The following is a 24,873-nucleotide window of genomic DNA, read 5'->3' as shown; positions in this document are numbered from 1 at the left end:
AATGCATAGTACAATAGGGCTGGAGGGGTTAATTATTTTTTTTTTTACTCGCCTTAATCCACTTGCCGGCGCTGCTGGCATCTCATCTGTCTCCTTCTTTGCTGAACAGGACCTGTGGTGAGCATTCATTCCAGGACCTGTGGTGATGTCACTCCGGTCGTCACATGGTCCATCACATGACCCATCACCATGGTAAAAGATCATGTGATGACCGGAGTGACGTCACCACAGGTCCTGGAATGAATGCTCACCACAGGTCCTGTTCAGCAAAGAAGGAGACAGACGAGATGCCGGCAGCGCCAGCAAGTGCATTAAGGTGAGTTAAATTATTTTTTATTTTTACCCCTCCAGCGCTATTTTACTATGCATTCTGTATTCAGAATGCTATTATTTTCCCTTATAACCATGTTATAAGGGAAAATAATAATGATCGGGTCTCCATCCCGATCGTCTCCTAGCAACCGTGCGTGAAAATCGCACCGCATCCGCACTTGCTTGCGGATGCTTGCGATTTTCACGCAACCCCATTCACTTCTATGGGGCCTGCGTTGCGTGAAAAACGCAGAATATAGAGCATGCTGCAATTTTCACGCAACGCACAAGTGATGCGTGAAAATCGCCGCTCATGTGAACAGCCCCATAGAAATGAATGGGTCGGTATTCAGTGCGGGTGCAATGCGTTCAACTCGCGCATCGCATCCGCGCGGAATACTCGCCCGTGTTAAAGGGGCCTTAATCTTTCTTCATCACCAAGACCCTCCATGCCCCTTATTAGTTTAGTCGCTCTCCTCTGTACTTTTCCAGCTCCAGGGCATCTTTTCTATGGTCTGGTGCCAAGAACTGGACTGCGTATTCCAGATAAGGCCGCACCAACGCTTTGTAAAGTGGTAGCATTACATGCCTGCCCCGCGAGTCCATGCCTCGTTTAATGCATGTCAATATCCCGGTGGCCTTAGAAGCAGCTGATTGACATTGTATGCTGTTATTCAATCTATGATCCACAAGGACACCCAAATCCTTCTCTACAAGTGACTCCCCAATTGTTACATCCCCTAGGATATATGAAGCACAGAGATTATTACTACCAAGATGCATAACTTTACATTTGTCCACATTGAACCTCATTTGCCAAGTTGATGCCCAATCACTCAGTGTGTTCAAGTCAGCTTGTAGTTTATGGACATCTTCCATAGACTGCACAGTACTACATAGCTTAGTGTCATCTGCAAAAATAGAAATGGTGTTATTAAAGGGGTTGTCCGAGTTATGAAAAAAAATAATATAGCACTGAAAATCTGATATATAACTGAGCTAAGCAAGTTTTATGCAAAAAAAAATATATATATAGCTTTCCTCATTTCCCTGGTTCTTTTCTGGCCCTTTGTTTACATGCAATAAAAACCATCTCTGCCCCTCCCCCTGCTCTGCTAAGGGAGTGAATACAAGAGCTGCCCTGAGTGACCTGTCTGCCTGCTGGGAGACTCATCAGCCTGTTATATGTGTAGGACTACAAGTCCCAGCTGTATAATGACACTGCTAAGAGAGTGAATACAAGAGCTGCCCTGAGTGACATGTCTGCCTGCTGGGAGACTCTGCAGCATGTTGTATGTGTAGAACTAAAAGTCCCAGCTGTATAATGACACTGCTAAGGGAGTGAATACAAGAGCTGCCCTGAGTGACATGTCTGCCTGCTGGGAGACTCTGCAGCATGTTATATGTGTAGGAATACAAGTCCCAGCTGTATAATGACACTGCTAAGGGAGTGAATACAAGTGCTGCCCTGAGTGACATGTCTGCCTGCTGGGAGACTCTGCAGCATGTTGTATGTGTAGGAATACAAGTCCCAGCTGTATAATGACACTGCTATGGGAGTGGATACAAGAGCTGCCCTGAGTGACATGTCTGCCTGCTGGGAGACTCAGCAGTATGTTGTATGTGTAGGACTACAAGTCCCAGCTGTATAATGACACTGCTAAGGGAGTGGATACAAGAGCTGCCCTGAGTGCTGGGAGAATCAACAGCAACTTGTAAGTGTAAAACTACAAGTCCCACCTGTATAATGACACTGCTAATACACACAGGATCTTCCCCCTACCTTCTTGTGCAATGCTCTCTCTAGTATGTCAGCTCCAGTGCCCAGCATTGTCTCCTCACTGCCTGCAGAGCTACCCAGTGTGTGCAGCTGAAGGGGTTAAGAATCCTAGCATAGAGTAGACGGCAGTGAAGGGGGGGAAGCGTGGCCAGCACAGTGACGTCTCGTTTACAGGCTCGACCTTTATCAGAGCAGGGAGAGAAGCTGACATCACAGGTCATGTGACCCTCAGTCAAATCTGAGAAACCAGCCACTGCAGATAAAGTGAGTTGATTGCAAAGCTGTCACATTTGCTTAGTTAGGAACATAGAACAAAAAAATAACTCGGATAACCCCTTTAATCCCGTTCTCGATATCATTAATAAACAAATTAAATAATAAAGGGCCCAGCACTGAACCTTGGGGTACACCTCTTATAACCCGGGATCATTCTGAATAGGAATCATTGACCACAACTCTCTGGACACCGTCCTTCAGCCAGTTTTCAATCCAATAACAAACCATACTTTCCAAGCCAATAGACCTTACTTTACCTATTAAGCGTCTATGAGGGACAGTATCACAAGCCTTTGCAAAATCCAGAAACACTACATCCACAGCCGCCCCTCTGTCCAGGCTACTACTCACCTCCTCATAAAAACAAATCGGGTTAGTCTGACAACCCATGCTGGTTATCACTTATAATATGATTTATAGTCACATACTCCCGTATATATAGTCCCTTTTAAGATTCCTTCAAACATTTCCCACAACAGAAGTTAAACTAACTGGTCTATAATTGCCTATGAAGAACCTTGATCCTTTTTTGAATATGGGCACCACGTTTACCTTGCACCAATAACTTGGCACTGTACCAGTCCCTAGAGAATCCTTAAAAATTATAAACAGGGGCACAGAAATAACTGAACTGAGCTCTTTAAGAACTCTTGGGTGTAATCTAGGCCTTAATAGGTGATAGCTAAATGCATGCTGACATTTTAGATGTTGAGGAGTTTATTGATGTGTGCAATTGGCCAATTGATCTATCAATCTTATCTGCCAGAAAGCTGATCTGGCATGCTTAATGTTAAAGAGGACCTCTCCCCTCTCCTGATATGCCGATTTTAACAGCTTCATGCATTCCCCATGTAATAACAATTCTGGAGCATCTATTCTTATGTCTGTATGTTGTACCATTCCTCTGTTATTTCTACTAGAAGTTATGAATGAATTACCAGCAGTCTGCAGTAAGGGTACAGAGGGGTGGTAACAAGTTGAGGGGGGGGGGGGGCTGCATAGTCTGACAATGGCAGCACTGATTGGATAGAGTCAAACTGTACAGGGACACACGCCCAAGTGGTTAACACCCCTCTGTACCCTTACTGCAGACTGCTAGCAATTCATTCATAACTTCTAGCAGGAATAATAAAATGGCACAACATACAGACATAAGAATAGATGCTCCAGAATTCTTATTACACAGGGAATGCATTAAGCTATTAAAACAGTCATGTCAGGTGTGGTGACTTGTCCACTTTAAGGCCCTATTAGACTGGACTATTTGGACCAACTATCGGGGATATGAACACTCATTCCCGATAATTAGCTTGAATATTCGAGCAGCCGATCAACGCGCAAACGCTCATTTATGGACTTATGGATCTGTCGTCAGGATGAAAGATGCCTGATAATCGGCATCTCATCTTCCTGTTTAATCGGGGATGTGCTGCCGATAATGAAGAGAATGAGGGAGGAACGACTGGTAGCAATTATTTGTCTCTCATTCAAAATATGCATCGGTCTGTCTAATCAGGCCAGTGCAAAAGAGCACCAATGTATAAATATCATCTTTTGGCACTCGCACTGCCTGAAGATCAAGCAGTGTAGTACCACCCTTACTTTCCATTACAATGAAACATAGTGACATGGGGAATAGTGGTATGACAGGGGAAAAACATAAGGGTGGATTGCTCTGCCACTGAAGTAAGAGAAAGATGATCCATAGTAGGTGCAAGTTTTAGTGGCAGGGCAATCGACCTTTAGCGATTACCGATAGTGGATGTTATCTATCTGAAACCTTGCGGATACGCACAAGTACAACCAGTCCAGGTGAGCACCTGTAAATAGTGAGGCTCTCTATTTTCCTTCTCATCTAAATATACTACACTAGGAGCGCCATGTTTTGTTTTCTTGTTCTTACAAATTATGGGGAAGAGAGGGAATTTATTTTAGGCCGATCATAACAGATGAAGTTGAGAATTTGGGCATTTTGCATGGGCTGATACACCAGGCTTTGATCAGTAACAAATTGTTCTTTCTGCCCATATTCATTGGGGGACACAGAGACTGTGGTATAGCTATGTCCTCTAGGAGGCGTTGACACTAGTAAAAGCTGTTAGCTCCTCCCCTGGCAGCTATCCCCCCTCCAGCCTGGAAAGAGAGCTGCAGGGAAGCTCCTGAAATTTTTGTTTATTTTAGTTTATTTTTTTCTCTTCATTTATGTGGGAAACAGTGGTCACCTCGCTTCCCTGTTCTCCCGGGGGGAGCACGCCAGCGTTGGTCCGCCACGCTGCCTCCTTCCCCCAACAAGAAGACAAGGTGGACCAGTGCAGCCTCGCTCCCCTGCATCCCGCCAGCCAAGGGGTCACCTAGGTCCGCCAAAGAGAAGACCCTCCCGCCATACCAGACTCCTGCCACTCCGGTGCCAGCTGCTGAGGAGGTGACCCTGCTGGAGAAGGTGACCTTATGGGCCCACTTAGGGAGGGTGAAGAGAAGAGGAGGAAGATAAGGTGAGTACATGGGACTAGGTGAGTATGTTAACCCTCTCCCTCCCTCCCTATTTGGCAAAGCACCGGGCTCCCTGCTTCCCCCTCCCTCCCCACGATCACTGGGCCAGATACCGGGCTTAATTTATCCTAGCCCTAACCCTCTGGGGGATTTCCTCCCTCCTGCCTCTGTGCCGACACTACACGGGCACATAGATGGTTAACGGCCCTATCTCCTGCAGGCACTGTTAGGCACAGCGGGCGGCCGAGCGCACCGCTGTGCTCTGAATTTTATACCTCGCTACAGGAGGGGAGCGGAGGAGGTTCCTTACGTCCCGGGCGGCGCACTTCAGTAGAGTGGGGGTGCATTCCGGTCGGCCGTGTCCATAACTTAGGCCCCGGCTTCGTGGGGGGGCCGCAATCTTTCATCCCTGGGTATATACGATTCTTTCTTTTTTATTTTTCCTTTTTCCCTTTTAGGTTTGGGCAAACAGTCGCCTAGCCTCTCTGTTATCCCGGGGAGCGTGGCCGGTGTCAGAGTCCCTCACCGCTTGACCTCCCCACAGAAGCAAAAGGAGGATCCAGGGCAGCCTCGCTCCCCTGCTTCACGCCAACCAAGGGGTCACCTAGGTCCGCCAAGAAGTAGACCCTCCCGCCATACCAGACTCCTGCCACTTCGGTGCCAGCAGCTGAGGAGGTGACCCTGTTGGAAGAGGTGACCTTGAGGGTCCACTTGGGGAGGGTGAAGAGAAGAGGATGAAGATGAGATGAGTACACGGGACTAGGTAAGTATGGTTAGCCCTTTCCCCCTCCCTCTTCCCCTTGGCGGCATCGCTTCTTGGGGTCTATAGATTTAATAGCACCGGGCCCCACTTATAGTAGCCCAGGACCCCTAAGGACAGGCTCCCTCACTCCCCCCTCGGTGCCAATGGGACTTAGGCACATAGGGGGTTAATTACTTGTCCTCCGACTTCTGCCCAGTACCCCTGAGGACAGGCTCCCTCTCCCATTCGGTGCCGATGGGACTAAGCACATAGGGGGTTAAATCCTTGTCCCCCGCCTAGGCGGCCGAACAGGCAGGGAGGGGAGCGGATGAATCCCGCTCCCCGATATCCGACGCCATGCGCCGCTCCGAAAAGGGTTAATGACTGCATGCGCTGCGAGGCTCTTTTTTTTTTTTTTTTATAAATCTCTTTATTGAAGTGAGAATCATTACAGGTTATACATGTAGTCAATAAAACATGAATAACTGTTCATTTACAGATTAATGATGTATAAAACAGTAGGTTTCTGCACATTAATTCTCAAATCAAAACAACATTTTTCCCATTTTTCGCCCATTACCTTACTCCAAGACCCATTTCCCACCCCTCCCATTGCCCTCCCTTATGCCTCCCTACCCCTTTACCCTACTCTGGGACTATGTCGATGTATCCTCTTTGATCCTTTCTTATATTGTTTTTGATAAAAAAAACCTTCTAGGCCTCTAGCTTCCCTAGTTTATTAGCTAATTTGGTCATTTTGAAAGGGGTCATGAGTTCTTGGATTTCGCAGTTTGAAAGTCGCTTTTCTATAAAGTCTCTCCATTTCTTGATAAATTTTCCTAATAATCCCTCCTTATCCCGCTCCACTTCTAGCCTTTCAAGGTACAGAACATTTTTCATAATCCCTAACACTTCTGCCCATGACGGGACTTCTTCTACCAACCAATGCCTCAGAAGAGCCTTTTTTACTGCCATCAGCATTATGTGAACTCCCCCTTTAGTTACCACGGCTCCTACATCATCTTCTTGATTTATTAGTATATAATGAAAAATGCATTGTTGCGGTTTTAGGCCTACTACCTCCCCCCAAATTTCCTTTATTGCACCTATCGCTCTTTGCCACAATGGTTGCACCTTTGGGCACTCCCACATAGCATGTAGAAGCCCAGCTTTCGGGAGGATACATTTGGGGCAATGCCGCAGATAATGGGCAGGAGCATCTTGATACGACAGGTTAAAGGCATACGTTGCCCTATGTAAAATCCGCAATTGTGTTTCCCTCCATTGCTCGTTGCAAACTGCCTTTTGCACTAATTCTAGACCATCCCTCATTTTTCTTGGTATGTTCGGGTCATTTAATTCCCTGACCCAAGGTTTAAAGGCCTCCTTTACCACTCCTATCATCTGTATGCCATGTAACCTTTGATATAATTCTGAGAGGGACATATGCGACCCATCTTTGCCCAGTAACGCTGCGAACCAAATAAGCCTATCCGGTTCGCCCAGTGAAATTGCCTGTGCCTTACAGTAACTCTGAATTTGCAGAAACGGGAGGTAGTTAGCATTTGATAGGTCATATTGTCCCTTCACCTGTTCCCAGGATAACAATTGGCGGCCAGTACTTTCTAGTAGATCGCTAAGTTTCATGATGTTTTTCACCCTCCACTCTTGGAACAGCATATTATCCCTACCCTGTGGGAATGCCGGCAGTGACCATAGTGGCATCTTAGATGAGACATAATAGGGAAGACTATATATTTTCCTGATCGACTTCCATGCCACTATGGTGTCTTTCAGGAGGATGGATTGCCTGATCGATATTGGGAGATCTTTTAGCTTTGTATGTAGTAGGGCAACTAAGTTCCACGAACCGACTAATCCTTGTTCTATCTTGATTGCCGAATAATACCCAGTTTCCCATACCCAATCCCTGACATGTCGGAATAAGGCTGCGAGGTTATAATGACGGATGTTCGGCATTTGTAGCCCTCCCTCCCATTTCAACATTGTCAATTTAGCGTAAGAGATGCGTGGTCTCTTGGCTTTCCACAAGAAGCGGTTGAAAGCTCTCTGAATCCTTTGGACGTCAGTGTGTTTTATCAATAGCGGAATTGTCTGTAATGGGTAAAGTAATTTCGGGAAGCTCACCATTTTAATCAAGTGTGCTCTGCCACATAAGGATAGGGGTAATTCTTTCCATTTCTCCAACTCACCCTCAATCTTTAGAAATAAAGGGGGATAATTTAATGTATATATTGATTCAGGGGTACGCCCTATTTTGATGCCTAAGTAAGTAATATAATCTTTTCTGATTTCTACTTTAGATTGTATCCAGTCTTTTTGGTTAGTCTCCCGTCCTAAAAATAATATTTGGCTCTTGTCAACGTTGATCTTATAACCCATTGCTCTCCCATATGTGATTAAAGACTCCATCACCTGATCTAGTTGATGTTCCGGTGCTCCTAGATATATCAGGATGTCATCCGCGAAGCAGCTCACTTTCAGTTCCTGAGTACCCACTTTAATCCCCTCAAACGTATCAGATTGTATCATTAGTCTAGCTAAGGGCTCCATTGCTAGATTAAAAAGCAAGGGAGACAATGGGCATCCCTGCCGTGTGCCCTTACCTAGCTTGATGGTCTTTGACAGAAAGCCCGGTACATAGACTTTCGCTAGGGGATTCTCATATATTGCCCTTAGGTAGTTCCTTAAAGCTGCCCTTTATGTTGACCTTATCTAGTACCATATCCAACCACTGCCAGCTAACGTTGTCAAACGCCTTTTCGGCATCGATCGCTAGCAGTGCCGGCTTATAGTCTCTCAGACCCCTCTTATTCTCACCTAGAACTGCCAAAACTTTCCGGATGTTGGTCACCGCTGATCTACCCTTCATAAACCCCACTTGGTGAGGACCTATCAAATCAATTATACAAATGGCTAACCTGCTTGCTAAGATTTTAGATAGGATCTTGACATCTTGGTTTATTAACGATATCGGTCTATATGAGCCTGGTTGAGTTAGATCTCTACCTGGTTTTGGAAGCACTTTTATATAGGCTAATTTACCCGTGTCTGGCAAGCTTCCCCCCTTCAAAATGTCATTGAATAGGCTAGTCAAGGTCGGGGGTAATTCCTGGCTAATTGCTTTATAAAATTCGGCTGGATATCCATCAGGGCCCGGAGCCTTGCAATTAGCTAGGGATTTAATAGTTGTTTTTACTTCCTCCTCGCTTACCTCACGGTTCAGCGCCTCCAGTACTTCCCTTGAAAGTTTTGGCAGTTCCACGCTAGCCAGTAGGTCACTAGCTCCCTGGGCGTCAAAAGGATCCTTGGTGTACAATGATTGAAAAAAGTCCCCCAATGTAACCATTATATCTCTTGGTTGGGTACATATTTTTCCCAATTTATCTTTTAACGGATGCATTGGAGGCTGTTTGGTAAATGGACGAGTTAAGTTCGCCAATAGCCTTCCTGACTTATTGCCATGGCGAAAGAATTTCGCTCTTTGGTAATCACCATACCATTTTTCTTGTCTTTCGGCACAATAGTCAAAGTTATGTTTGGCTGTCACCCATAATAGCTTGTTGACCTCTGTGGGGGTTTGCAAGAAGTTTGTGTACGCCTCTCGTACCTGTATGACTGCTTCCTCATATTTAATCCTTGCCTCCTTCTTTTTCCCTATCGTATGAGATATTATGCGACCCCGCAACACAGCTTTAGCTGCGTCCCAAAAGAGAGCTTGATTAGATGTATGTTCCGAATTATCCTGTGAGTATTCCCACCACCACCAACCTCTAACTTTATCTATAAACTCTTTATCATTGGACAAATGTTGAGGCAGCCTCCAAATATATTCCTGTCCCCTAGGGACGGTGTCCATAATTTCCATGATCACTGGGGCATGGTCAGAGATTAGTAAGTCAGAAATCTCAACCATCTTGACTCTTGACAGTAGTCTCGATGATGTAAAAAAATAGTCAATCCTCGACCATGACCCCTGCGCATGAGAAAAATGGGTGAACTCTCGGTCCATTGGGTGATAATGACGCCATGCATCTAGTAGCCCCGTATTCTGTAATAACGGGAGTAAGGTCTGAGCACGATTTTGGTTACTTATAGCCCCAGGGGTTTCCCGCCTCCTATCCTCTGGCTCATTGTGCACCCTATTAAAATCTCCTGTTACCATTATCATTTGGGAATCCTCTTTCAAGATCTCCACCTCCAATCGTTTATAAAACTCCGTCTGGGACGCATTGGGGGCATAGATGTTGTGAATGACCATCTGACCAACGGGTGAGTCTAAACATATGCGCATCCATCTCCCTTGGTCGTCCGTCAACGTGGACTTGATAACATATTGTAAGCGTTTGTGTAATAGAATAACGACACCCGCCTTTTTACCAATCGAGGACGAACCTACCACATGTCCCGCCCACAATCTCTGCTTCCTCCAAAAGTCCGCTTCTTCCAGGTGCGTCTCCTGCAAAAATGCAATATCAATCTTAAGTTTTTTAAGATGGCGTAGCACCGCCATGCGCTTTGAGGGGGATCTGAGACCCTTAACGTTCCATGTGGCCACTCTCATAAAGATTTGATATTATAGATCTCTGCAGGAGAGTCAACCCAAAACAGATAGCAACGGTACCTCACATAGCATTTTTTGAACATCTTGGTCTCGACCAGTCCCAGAGTAGTTTTTCCCTCCCTGAGCGCCCTCCCGCCGACATCAGCGGTCCTAGGCGATGTGCCCTTTCCACTATGCACGAGCCTCTCAGCCCCAGCGCTTGCGGGATTTCCACCTCACAAATATCTGCCAACTGGTTTGGAGGAACCGACTCCGGTAGTCCAACTATTCTTAGGTTGCTCCTCCGGGAGCGATTCTCCAGGTCATCAACCTTCTCTTTTAAATACTGGTTACTGCGTACGAGTTCGCTGATACTGTTATGTGCTTTTTCCAGCTCTTCTTCGGTTACCATCACCCTCTGTTGCACTTCGGCGATCTGGGAGGTGTGCTGGGTCACTTCAGCCTGTAGCTGCTTTAAGGCCAAAGACACTGTGGCCTCTAGTGAGGCCTTAATATCTGGTGCCAGGAGTTTGGCCACTTCTATAGCCATCTGTTTGCATGAAGAAGTTAACTCCTCATCATTATTCGGCCCTGTGCTACATTCTACTTCCTCCTCATCTGAACAGGAGGCTTCCGCGCTCTTCTGTGTTGGCTGGGAAGTCGATCTGGTAAGTCTCTGGTGCTTATCTTGCGTTGGCGCTAGGGGTGCACCGAAATTCCGGCAGCCGAAAATATCGGCCAAAAATGCACCTAATCCACTTCGGCCGATATTGTTACATATCGGCCGAAAATATGGGGTGTGGGATTTGTCACCCACCATCTGCGGGCGCCGGGCGGGCGGTTTACTTTGTCACTGCATCTTTATTTTACCTTACAATCGTGAGGCTCCAGTAACTAACAACTCTGCAGGCAGAGCGGAGGCCGGCGTAACGTCACTTAACTCACGTGACGCGCCTGCTCCGCCCACTTAATGAAGGAGGCGGAGCAGGTGCGTCACGTGAGTAAGTGACGTTACGCCGCCCTCCGCTCTGCCTGCAGAGTTGTTACTGGAGTGTCACGATTGTAAGGTAAAAATGCAGTGAGTGATGCTGTGAGCAGCAGGGCCGGGGCTGTTATGGGTAGGGGGATCGGTCTATGGCACTGCTATGGGGAGGGGGGATCTGTGCAGTGTTATGGGGAAAGGGATCTGTGCAGTGTTATGGGGAAAGGGATCTGTGCACTGTTATGCCCATAACAGTGCACATATCCCCTTTCCATAACAGCGCCACCCACAGATCCCCCTCTCCATAACAGCGCCACCCACAGATCCCCCTCTCCATAACAGCGCCACCCACAGATCCCCCTCTCCATAACAGCGCCACCCACAGATCCCCCTCTCCATAACAGCGCCACCCACAGATCCCCCTCTCCATAACAGCGCCACCCACAGATCCCCCTCTCCATAACAGCGCCACCCACAGATCCCCCTCTCCATAACAGCGCCACCCACAGATCCCCCTCTCCATAACAGCGCCACCCACAGATCCCCCTCTCCATAACAGCGCCACCCACAGATCCCCCTCTCCATAACAGCGCCACCCACAGATCCCCCTCTCCATAACAGCGCCACCCACAGATCCCCCTCTCCATAACAGCGCCACCCACAGATCCCCCTCTCCATAACAGCGCCACCCACAGATCCCCCTCTCCATAACAGCGCCACCCACAGATCCCCCTCTCCATAACAGCGCCACCCACAGATCCCCCTCTCCATAACAGCGCCACCCACAGATCCCCCTCTCCATAACAGCGCCACCCACAGATGAATTTCATTCATGAAAAAGAATTATTAATAAAATCATTTAAAAAAAAGTATTTTAAAAGTATTTGGGCAAAAAGGCAGTTTCGGTTTCGGTCTTCGGTCAAGGGCATCCTGAATTTTCGGTTTCGGTTTCGGACCAGAATTTTCATTTCGGTGCACCCCTAGTTGGCGCCATCTTGCCTCGGCTTCTCGATTCCTCTCCTGACCGGAGTAACGTTGGAAACTCGTTCTGAGAGCCGCCTCTGACCAAAAATTTTTCCATGGGTCACCCCTGTCACCTTAAGGGGTATGTTTAGGCACTTTACAGTCCCGATGTACGGCGGCTCTATGGATTTCGGGCCGGTAGAGCGGAGCTCCGGTTATTAGCGTCTATTCATGCGCGCGCCGGAACCGGAAGTTCGCTGCGAGGCTCTTGTTCCACAATCGCACGTTCAGGGGGCGCGTACTTCATCGGGCGCCGCAAGGGTTAGCTCCGTTGAGCTTACAGGTGTCCCGAAGGGGGGGCGGTTCCTTCCAGCCCTGCTTTTTTTTCTCCCGGCCCGCGGGGCGGGCTCCCAGAGCTGGTGTGTGAAGGGGGACACAGCAGTGCACCTCTGCCGGTCCTCTATACTCCGGCCAACCGGCAGGGCTTCCCGGTCGGCCGCACATCAAACTTTAGGCCTGGTTCGCGGCATGCTAGGCTGCAATTTCCTCCCCGGATATGTGAGGGGGGCAGCGCACTGGCGCAAATTCTCCCGCCTAGCTGTCCCCCGCCCTCAGAAGCCGCTGGCACCGCCCCTGGTCTGTTAACCCCTTCCTGGCCGGCCACTTCTGTTAGGCCGGTATCGGAACGGGACCCCCCATCTAGATGCAGTGCACTTGCTATATGCAGGATTAACTCCTTCCTGCCTCTTATCCAGCCCTATCACCGCTGGTAGATCAGAGGTAATGCCGTTGCACCATGTCAGGGTCTCGGTGTTCAAAATCCCTTCAGCCTTTTAAAAAAAAAAAAAAAAAAAAAAGTCGCATTAACCATGCGGTGACAGACTGGGTCCGTGCTCTATGCCGGACTAAGGAGGAGCAGCTGTTGGGTTAATGACTCTCCACCAGTGCAGTACAGTAAAGGATCCTGAAGGTTCCCAATCCGCCCTCCGGGGCCGTTTGGTCGATAATCCTCCACCTTCGCAATCCAACGGAGGACCTCTGACAGTTTCCAATTCACCCTCCTAGGTCGTTTGGTTCATAATTCTCCATCTGCGCATTCCAATGGAGTACCTCTGAATGTCCCAATCCACCCTCCGGGGTCGCTTGGTTGATTATTCTCCACCTGCGCAATCCAGTGGAGGACCTCTGGAACTTCCCAATCCTCCCTCCGGGGTCGTTTGGTTGATAATGCACCGCCTGCGCAATCCGATGGATGGGCCTCTGGTAGTTCCCATTCCACCCTCCTGGGTCGTTTGGTTCATAATTCTCCATCTGCGCATTCCAATGTAGTACCTCTGGATGTCCCAATCCACCCTCAGGGGTCGCTTGGTTGATTCTCCACCTGCGCAATCCAGTGAAGCACCTTTAGAACTTCCCAATCCACCCTCCGAGGTAGTTTGGTTAATAATGCACCGCCTGCGCAATCCGATGGATGGACCTCTAGAAGTTCCCATCCCACCCTCTGGGTAATTTGGTTTTCTAAGTCACCGCCTGCGCAGTCTGCAACTGCCAAAGCCGAGATTCCTAGGGGTAAACCTACGCACAAGCGGGCCACAGCAGGTTGTCTTTTCTCCTTGAATAGACCCTGACATCAATCCGGAGCAATCTCCCAGGATTGGGTCTACGGTGGCCAGCAGTACTTGTTGTATGCATTACCCCCTTCCATAGGCGGAGTTATTGCACTTCTATGGGATACAGTACTTGCCTTATACAGTCCCCTGCTATTGGTGGACTAAGTACAATAACACAGGTTCAGTGCCGGACGTATTTTTTCCCCTTCTGTAGGTGGCAAAATGGCATCTCCGCTGAGTTCAGTACCTGCTGTTTGCATTACCTTCCATACGTGGCGTGATGACATTATCACTGGTTACAAGGTGTGCTGTATGCATTACCCCCTTACTTAGGTGCCATAATTGCACTCCCACAGGGTACAGGACTCTCCATATGCTCTAGTTCCCACCGTGGGCATTAATCCCCCTTCATAGAGCTTTCCACCTTCTTAGGTGGAATAATTGCACTACCTTGCATACAGTCCCGATCTCTTTACATAGGCGGAGTGTTGTACATCACTGTGCTTCCTGTTGCATTACCCTCTTGCACAAGTGATCCACTAGCGGGGGAATAATTAATAATCTTATGATGCCTTAGCTTATTCCAAGTGGGACGTAGCATCAGTTGGTACCCGCGGGTGCCCGGTCCTCTTCATCTAGTTAGTATATGGATGCTGCAAGTGGATACGGTGGCTATTCCACATTGTATCCTTCCTTCTTTGGTGCTGGTTTTGGGCATGATTATTCTTCCTCTGCCTTCTCAGGTGGTTACCTAGTATCACCTATGTGTCCTGTGGGACCCCCCATCTCCATGGGCCTCCTCTGTTCCAATAGGTCATGATATTGTTCGCAACAATGCGTAGTGCGTGCGCCATTGTACATAATATGGTGAGTACGTTCCAGCGAGTCGAGTGTGTTTTCACTGACTCTATATTCTTTATCCACCACTCCTCCTTCTCATGGGAAGGTGGTTCTGCTGGCACTCTGGTTTCGCTATTACAGCGTGTTCTCCTCCACAGGTGCAGCTTATGCTAATGCTCGAGTACGTGGTCGCTGCAGTGGGGCGTCCCCCTCAGGTAGGGGTCCTACCCTGGCGCTAGCTTTGGCAGCTGCTCCTGTTCAGCGCCCCTCCAGGTAGAGTTTTTTATGGTAGCTCTACTTCTCTGGAGCAGTATGGTACATGGCTTCTACGGGATAGTCAGGCCTCCCCCTCAGTTTTGCACTGACGGGCGAGCGCGAGCTACTACTGGGGGAGTGGTATTTGCGTTACCACTCCATACTAGGGTTCTTACTGCACAGCTCCTTCGTCAGGTGGGGGACTCTTCTAGCACTGCATTCGGTGGCTTATACGGCTGGCCCCTCCTCTGCTGAGGTATAGGGCTAGCAATACAGTGGACTCTCCTTGCCTGGCTTCCTCCTCAGGTGGAGTTTTTTGCACAACCATCATATCCTGGCTACTTCTGTATAGCGCCAGTCTCAGATGGAGAATGAGCTTAGACCTAGCCTATTCCTCTCCTTCTGTCTTTTCCTCCTCGGGCTCATGATTCATAGCCACCCCTCAAGCCTTGGTAGCTTCTGCGTTACTTCCTTCCCTCATCCGCAGGAAGTATGCAGTGTGCACGCCCTGTTTTTTCCTCTTGGCAGGAGTTCTCACTACTTACGTGTTCCCCCCTTCCCACTCCTACTGGGGTTCTACGACAGATCTAGTGAAGGGCATTCTGACGATCCTAGTCTCCGGATTCGCCCTGTCGCGCGTGGTGCGCCGACGTCGTTCTCCTTCTAGAAGACATCCCTTGGTCACTGCCACTCAGAGACGACCTTTTTTTCTCAGGGTCCGGTCTTCCTCAGCATTTAAGGTCTCTTCGTTTGACGGCGTGGCTATTGAAACCGCCATTCTGACGCGGAGAGGGTTTTCGCCGGACGTCATCCGCACTATGATTCAGGCCAGGAAGCCTGCATCGCCCCAGGATTTATTATAAGACCTGGAGGTTCTTCCTCGGCTTCTGTGAAGGCCGGGGCATTCCCCCATTCCGTTTTTTTTCTCTCCCCACGGTCCTGTCCTTCTACAATCAGGGTTGGACCTTGGATTAGCCCTTCGTGCCTTGAAGGGTCAGGTGTTGGCGCCTTCTGCCCTGGGGGACACCGCTTTTACAGAGTCCCCTGGGCCATAAAAACCTTCCTTCAGGTACTAGCCCATATGGTTCTTCTGTACCGTCCTCCTATACCGCCTTGGGATCGGAGTATAGTCTTCTCGGCGCTCCAGACTTGGAAGGTAGTATTTTCTTGTAACTCTCACATCCATCTAATGGGTGTCCGAGTTGGCGGTGCTCTCTTGCAGAGAACCCTTTTGGGTTTTTCACAAGGATAAGGCGGTTCTCCGGCCCATTCCTTCTTCTCCCGAAGGTGGTCTCTGACTTCCATATCAACGAGACATTGCCCTTCCCTCACTGTTCCTCTGCTTCACACCCTAAAGGAAAGGTGTTACGCCATTTGGATGTTGTCTGGGCTCTGAAGATTATAGCAGCCTCCAGTTCCTTCCGGCGTACGGTCTCCCCTTTTTTGTCATTCTGGGAGGTGCTTGCAAGGGATTGGTGGCCTCCACGGTGGCAATCGCACGTTAGATTAGGGCTTCATTTGCGGAAGCACACCGCTTTCAGGGCAGGTCCCGTCCTTAGGTGTCACAGCTCACTCCACCAGACCGATGGGCGCATCTTGTGCTCGGAGGAATCGTGCTTCGGCTGCACAGTTGTGCGAGGCGGCTTCTTGGTCCTCCTGACGCACATTCAAAAATTTTACCAGGTGCATACTTATGCAACGGCGGACACTGTCTTTGGCTGATTGGTCTTGCAGGCGGCAGTTCTTAGATGCCTGCAGGGACACTTGCTTCCATGGGTCTGTGGTTTCCCCGCCCCCCTCCTGTGGACTGCTTTTGGACGTCCCACGGTTCCTGTGTCCCCCAATGAATATGGGCGAGAAAAGGAGATTTTTGTATAACTTACCAGTAAAATCTCTTTCTCGCTCTTCATTGGGGGACGCAGCACCCACCCAGTATTGTTGTTCGACCACAGCTGCGGCAGTTGCTGGTTAGAACCTTGTTGTTGGTTCTCGGCATTGTTGCTGTTCCACGTTTTTTCGTTGGTTTACTTGCCTCTCCTACCGCTTGTACACAAACTGAAGCTCTCTCTCCAGGTTGGAGGGGGTATAGCTGCCAGGGGAGGGGCTAACAGCTTTTACTAGTGTCAACGCCTCCTAGAGGACATAGCTATACCCACGGTCTCTGTGTCCCCCAATGAAGAGCGAGAAAGAGATTTTACTGGTAAGTTATACAAAAATCTCCTTTTCCTGATTATTGCCCAATTGTTGAGCTGTATTTACATGCTGCAATGATCCCCTTGGTATGGGAATGAATGATTGCTTTCTGCGATCATTCATTCCCGTACTGGTTCTTTGGTGTCGGCAGCACATCCCTATTTATACACGGTAATATACCGCCCACAAACAATGATTTTAGGTGCCGCATATCGGCGATCTCTCTACATTGTCGTTTGGTGGCTGCACCTTTACATGAGACCGTTATTGGGAACCAACACGCATATGGATGTTTGTCCCTGATAATTGTCCTTACCCTTGGCCTGTGTAAAAGGGTCTTAGTTCTATCCTAACAAATCTGTGGGTGTAAATTGCCAATTCAGACCCTTCTCGTCATCTGTATGGTCAGTCTGGTTTGTCAGCTAATAGACCCAGTGGGTGGTCCTGCTAATGATTGATACCTCTGTATGCACGGTCGTACAGGGAAAGCTGTCAGTCACTGAGTAGGATCTGGGCAGCTTCTCCTGCTTTACAACATGCTGCTAGCAGATTAGATTGCATGTTCTGTGTGACAGGCTCCCTTTAAGAACGGAAAACTGAGGGTGCCCATTCACACAATATGACCTTTCACACAACCCAATATTACTATCATTTGGCCCCCATTTACTTTCCATATTGTCGCCTACACATCCCCTGTTCACACAGGGCACCGTGCTGCTGACAAACAACAATTTTCAGTGCCACATAAAAGATGTGGTCAACCCAACAAACTAGCGCTTTGTTTGTTTGATGGGTGATCGGTGGCACCTTTTTATACAGGTCAATTATAGGGAACAATGGGGTAATTTACCAAACTGGGGTTTAGTAGAAATGGCTTAGTTACCCATGGCAACCAATCAGATTCCACCTTTCATTATCCAAAAGAGCTGTGAAAAATAAAAGGAGGAATCTGATTGGTTGCTATAGGCAACTAAGCCAGTTCTACTTTACACCAGTTTGATAAATGACCCCACAAAGTGTTCGTTCCTGATGCCAGTGTAAAAGGGTCTAACACAGTGTCTTTTGTTCTTTGGCATAACCCAGCATACAGGATGAGGATTATTTTTTGAGTGAATTTAGAAGTTGTTCAGCGGGGGGAAAAAGGGGCTCAGAACAGGTTAAAAAAGAAGCAATACTTACCCCCTAATCCTCTGCCACTCCTGCACACTGCTGGTCTCTACTTCCTTCTCCTGTCTCACTGGAATCCTTTGGTCACAAAGTGTTAAACCAGTATGTGTTGTATGGTCCAGTTTGATGGAATTTGTATTTTGCAGGTTAAAAGAATTTTATCATTTTTATGAAATGGTGGACTTGAAGTGGAAGGTGAGGATATATAACAAGGATATAACTACTCATGTAATGCAGTCATAGCAAAGTGTACTGGCAGTTGGACATTGCACAGCTGATCAGACTTGAAGAGGAGCTGTCTCCTATCCTCACTCCCCCCCCCCCCCCCCCCATGTAATACCAATTCTGGAGCATCTAGTATTATGACTCTATGTTGTGTCATTCCTGAATTATTCCTGCTAGAATTTTACAAATAAATTGCCAGCAGCCTGCAGTAAAGGTACTGCTGGGTGTTACCAGCTGTGGGTGTGTCTGACTGCTGGTGTCAGACACACCCCAACGGGTAACACCCATCTGTACCTTTACTGCAAGCTGTTGGCCATTCATTCATAACTTCTAGTAGAAATAACGGAGGAAAGGTACATAACGGAGCCATAAGAATAGACACGTCAGAATTATTATTACAAGAGGGATGCAAGTAGTTACTAAAACAGACATGTCAGGAGAGGAGACAGCTCCTCTTTAAAGAGTAACTAATCTTGACATGTCGGAGGTCTTGATTGTGCCCCTTTATTTTAACAAACGGTGGAGGTTTAAGCACGCAGACCCCCATTGACCAAACCTCTGACATGTCACTATAACATCTCAAAAGTTTTATAAAAGTGGTTATCTTTTTCATTTCTTGATGAATCTGCACCCTTGAGCAGAGGAATGTAGTAACATCCTTGTTTGAGACTGAAGATCTGGATAACCAGTGTCTGTTCTTGACAGGTGCAGCGGATTCGAGAGCACTGGTTTGATGACCTACCTCCTACAGCACTTCTTATCTTTAAAGGTGTGAGACAAATGAGCTGTTTCCTTCTACTTGATCTACTGTTGCATACTTGGGTCATTTATCATATGTAAAGTAGTTGGTCTTAGGGTAATTTCACACTAGAGTTTTTCATTTCCGGCGCTGAGTTCCGTCCTAGGGGCTCAAATCCGGAAAAGAACTGATCAGTTTTATCCCCATGCATTCTGAATGGAGAGTAATCCGTTCAGGATGCGTCAGGATGTCTTCAGTTCAGTCTTTTTGACTGATCAGGCTTTTCAGAAAACCGTAGCATGCTGTATTTTTACCTCCGGCCAAAAATCCGGAACACTTTGACTGAACGCCGGATCCGGCCTTTTTCCCATTGACTTGCATTAATGCCGGATCTGGCGCCGTGTGTTCCGTCAAACCGGATCCGGCTTTTGCATGTTAAACCCGAAAAATGTGAAAAAAAAGTTAAAGTCCATAAATGGTGGATCCGTTTTTTCCAATGCATTTTTTCATTGTGATCAAAATACTGATCAGGATTCAAATGTAATCCGTTTTCACATGTTTTTCCGTATCCGGCGGGCAGTTCCGGCGACGGAATTGCACGCCGGATTCAAACAACGCTAGTGTGAAAGTAGCCTTAGACAGACTTAAGGAGGTTGTCCAAACCCAAGCCAAAATGAATTAGGCTTGGAACTTGTTTGAAATAAATGAAGAAACCCACTTACTAGTTTACCAATGCTCCGTTTGAGCACAGAGGGGCCTGTTCCCACTGCTTTTGGTCCACTGTGGACTAGAATTGTGAGGTCATGTCTGTGTTCATGTGCCCCACTGCAGCCATTCACTGGCCTCAACATTGCTAATGAGCAACACATGACAGCTAAGCTTCTGCAGCAAGATGCTGCTCGGGGACACATCACCGGTGAGGCCAGTGAATGGCAGCACATGACCACAGATGGGACTCCACAGGGGACTGGAAGCTGCGGGCATGGGACCTTCAGAACTGGAAGTGAGGTGAATGGGTTTCTCTCTTTATTTTAACCATATACGAGCCCTTAAAGGGGTTTTCCGGGATTTTATTATTGATGACCTACCCTCAGGATAGGTCATCAATATCAGATTGGTGGGGGTCCGACACCCCCGCCGATCAGCTGGTTAATGAGTAGAGATAGAAAAAAAGGGGGGGGGGGGCTGGATGCACAGTCACAAATAAGCAGCGGAACCCTTATCCAGGAGTAGGTTCAGTCTCCTTAAAACAGTCAAATCCACAAGTAGTTGCAGGGGCCGCGCTGATACCAGCAATAATAAACACAATGCAGACTTCAACACACGCTCCAGCAGGCAGCTGTTATAAATCCACTCCTATGGACGTTTCCTGCAGCGTCTTGATACCAACCGAAAACTTCAATGTACGGCACCAATTCCTTCACAAGACAAAGAGACACATAGCGCAATACCCAAGTGGTAAAAGTAAGTATCCAATTTATTGTACTTACAAAGTCCATGGGATAAAAGGCATTTCATAAAATCACACCCGACCCGGGTTTCGCCTTAGGCTTCGTCAGGGGTTGAGGAACTGAATTCCCTCAGACTCAGTGTTAAATATCCTTCCTAAATTGCTCTAGGGCAACACCCAGCTTCCGTTTTGTCCGGAGGGCGGGTGACATGCATTAAATCCAAACAACACTAAAAACATCCATAATACAAAAAACAATCATACACAATATCAGATAAAAAACAACAAATTGCAAACATTATCCACATGCGCTTCGCATGGGCAATACAAAAAGGTTAAACTATGACCGAGTTTGCTCAAACAGTGCAGCCTGCGATTATGACATGCAAGCTGCCTTGATATCCCATTCGATGTTGAGGCCGTGTGGTAGGAGGGTGCCCATCTCATATATCCACTCTGCTTCTCTTTTGTTTATCTGTTTAACAGGGTCTCCCCCTCTCCAGGGTCTCCGCACCAGTTCAACGGCGCAGAATCTTAAACCGCTCAGATTTTTCTGGTGCACTTTTTTGAAATGTGGGTCTCCAGACCTTTCTTAATGATTTGGACGTGTTCAGCAATGCAGGTTTTTAATTTTCTTAGAGTACGACCTATATACTGTGTCTTGCAGGGGCACTCTAACAAGTAGATTACCCCCGCTGTTTCACATGACAGATTCCCTTTTATTTTACACTCCTTATGTTGACGTCACCATACTCATATTGATATGTTTCTTGTCTGAGGGAATTCAGTTCCTCAACCCCTGGCGAAACCCGGGTCGGGTGTGATTTTATGAAATGCCTTTTATAACATGGACTTTGTAAGTACAATAAATTGCATACTTACTTTTACCACTTGGGTATTGCGCTATGTGTCTCTTTGTCTTGTGAAGGAATTGGTGCCGTACATTGAAGTTTTCGGTTGGTATCAAGACGCTGCAGGAGACGTCCATAGGAGTGGATTTATACCAGCTGCCTGCTGGAGCGTGTGTTGAAGTCTGCATTGTGGTTAATGAGTAGGCCACGCTCTGTGCCAGCACAGCCTTCCCTTCATTGTTTTCCTGCCCGCCATCGACATTGCAGAGGTGAGCAGGTGTAATTACAAGCCATCCCATTAAAGTGAATAGGACAGCTTGTAATTACACAGCTCACAGTTGCGATGTCGACGACGAGCAGGAAAACAATGAAGAGAAGGCTGCGCTGGCACTGCGCGTGACCTTCGTTTCAACCAAGTGATCTGCAGGCGTGCCGGGTGTCGGACCCTTACCGATCTGATATTGATGACCTATCCGAGGATACATCATCAATATTAAAATCCTGGAAAACCACTTTAATTAATTTTGGCTTGGGGGGTCAGATAACCCCCTTAAAGGGACACTAATCATCGAAAATGCACAACTAAAATAATATCCCAACACTTCCTCCAGTCCCTTGTTCCTATTTTGTCTCCTATCACAATCAAATCTGAGAAATTTGTAAAGAAATCTTATTTATGTATTCCCGAAGATCAACCATGCCCCCCCCTCCTCCTCATATTCCTGTGACAAGCTGTAAGACAACTGGCCGAACGAGGAGCCTCACTGCTACATCCTGTCTGCCGTGGGGCTGAACCATTGCTAAGTCCACCTTCTTCACTAAGCCCCACTCCTCAGGTAGTCTGCAGAAAATGAAACTGATCAGCAGGAGATTGAAGGGGTTATCCTATTCTAATGCCCAGGCCCCTCCTATAGGTCATACTTACCTCGCAGTGACCAGCCTCTCTAGCATCACTGGTGACGTCACCTGTGATACTAGGGAGGCTGGTCACCATCGCGGCCTGCTATTGGCTGCACTTTCTGTTGCCGAATGTTTTGATCCGCGCAACGGGTAGATGGAGCAGCAGCTGTGCGGGGATCCGGAGTGAAGCGGGTGCCAGGGAGCGGGGTTAGTATGATCTATAGGAGGGGCCCAGGCATTATGGAGGGCATTTTTAGAACTTGATAACCCCTTTAATTCTTGTGTTCTCTGCTGGATTTCTACAATACTGCTTGTCAGTCTCCAGATTTTCAGCAGGATCCTTCCACAAAGAGTGAGGGCAACTATATATTGTTTACTTCATTCATTTCTAGATTTAGGTCTCATATAAAGCCTTTACTATATTTATTGTGAAGATAATAACAGATGACATGGTTACCTTAAGGCTTCTCGCATACGACCGTATGTCTTTTTCAGTATTTTACGGTCCGCAAAAAATACGGATTACATCCGTGTGCATTCCGTTTTTTGCGGAACGGAACAGCTGGCCCCTAATAGAACAGTACTATCCTTGTCCGTTATGTGGACAATAATAGGACATGTTCTATCTTTGAACGGAAATACGGAAACGGAAGGCATACAGAGTACCTTCCGTTTTTTTTTTTGCAGATCCATTGAAAAAAACAGAACGTAAATGGAAAAAAAAACGTTAGTGTTCAAGAGGCCTAAAGGGGAAGTTTAATATATTTCCTTATAGTTTCATTAATTAAATGTCGTATGGCCCACATTTACTATTGTGGCGGATCCTGAATGATGTCATAAATTGGTCCAAAATTTGGCATATTTTTGGGGCGATTTGGCACAGCTCATCTTTGAAGCAACTAAGCCTAATTTCACACTAGCACTTGTATATCCAGCAAGCTGTATTGCTGGATGTACAAGCGCTAGTGTCAAAATGGCCTAAGCCAAAAATAATAATCCACTGTATCTCCCCTTTCAAGGGACGTGCCTTAGTGGAGAAAGGGTCGCAGCTTTCGATGCGCCATTTTGCACTAAAATTATACCACAAAATACTTTTGCAAAATAAGTCAACTATAGTTATACAAAAGGGTCTTGCCATGCATCAAATTTATCATCAATTATTAATTAATTTGGTGGATAGTTAGACTGCCGTGGGCTGCAGGATGGATACAACGTCCCCAATTTTATTTAAAATGTTTTTTTATTTTTTTTGCTTTTAGAGGCTGCTTTATTATTTAGAGACACTTTGAATAGATAGAACAGCATTGTGTCTGTACTTTATGGTAGCTAAAATGAATGGTAAAGGGGTTGTCTCACTTCAGTAACTGGCGTTTATCATGTAGAGAAAGTTAATACAAGCCACTTACTAATATATTATTGTCCATATTGCTTCCTTTGATGGCTGGATTCATTTTCCCATCACTTTATACACTGCTCGTTTCCATGGTTACAGACCACCCTGCAATCCATTAGTGGTGGTCGTGCTTGCACACTATAGGAAAAAGCGTCAGCTTCTCTGGTGGCCCGGACCATGGGAGTGCACATAGGCCAGTGATTTTTCCTATATTGTGCAAGCACGACCACCACTGACTGATTGTAGGATGGTCTGTAACCATGGAAACGAGCAGTGTATAATGTGATAGAAAAATAAATCCAGCCAGCAAAGGAGGCAATATGGAGAATCACAATACATTAGTAAGTGCCTTGTATTAACTTTCTCTACATGATAAATGCCACTTACTGAACTGAGAAAACCCTTTAAAGTAGTGGTCAGAAAAGTATCAGTAGACTAATATTCTCCAAGAAGAGATCGAGTGGTGCCCTTCCCCCAGAGACTAGGGAGTAGAAGGGAAGATGCGTTGAGAGCCTCATCTAGACTTCCGGCAGTATACCAGAGCTGTTATCCCTCATTAAATTATCTGCTAATGATAATGATGTGACTCTGCTCACCCTGCCCTAGTATATAGAGTGAAGCTGTAAAGTCATCTATAGAAAATGGTAATTGACTATTGTGTGTGCTCCACTGCAAAGTGTGAAAAACTATAGTGGTTTTTTTCTATATGTACACTGCTCAAAAAAATAAAGGGAACACTTAAACAACACAATGTAGCTCCAAGTCAATCACACTTCTGTGAAATCAAACTGTCCACTTAGGAAGCAACACTGAGTGACAATCAATTTCACATGCTGTTGTGAAAATGGGATAGACAACAGGTGGAAATTATAGGCAATTAGCAAGACACCCCCAATAAAGGAGTGGTTCTGCAGGTGGTGAACACAGACCACTTCTCAGTTCCTATGCTTCCTGGCTGATATTTTGGTCACTTTTGAATGCTGGCGGTGCTTTCACTCTAGTGGTAGCATGAGACGGAGTCTACAACCCACACAAGTGGCTCAGGTAGTGCAGCTTATCCAGGATGGCACATCAATGCGAGCTGTGGCAAGAAGGTTTGCTGTGTCTGTCAGCGTAGTGTCAAGAGCATGGAGGCGCTACC

The 24,873-nt window shown here is 47.1% G+C and overlaps 1 protein-coding gene across 2 annotated transcripts in view; it reads left to right on the top strand.

Moving 5' to 3' along the window:
* The window catches only part of TPCN1 (two pore segment channel 1), a 94,360-nt gene that overhangs the window by 31,632 nt on the left and 37,855 nt on the right, over positions 1–24,873 (top strand). For both annotated transcript variants that reach the window (XM_040416652.1, XM_040416653.1), the window contains exons 13-14: positions 18,321–18,369; positions 19,105–19,168. In XM_040416652.1, coding sequence (XP_040272586.1) covers positions 18,321–18,369; positions 19,105–19,168 — 113 coding nt within the window. The remainder of the gene's footprint in view (positions 1–18,320; positions 18,370–19,104; positions 19,169–24,873) is intronic.

Source organism: Bufo bufo, chromosome 2 (assembly GCF_905171765.1).
Source record: "Bufo bufo chromosome 2, aBufBuf1.1, whole genome shotgun sequence".
NCBI lineage: Eukaryota > Metazoa > Chordata > Amphibia > Anura > Bufonidae > Bufo > Bufo bufo.
The sequence above is the reverse complement of the archived record's forward strand: the minus strand, read 5'-3'. Positions and strand labels throughout refer to the sequence as shown.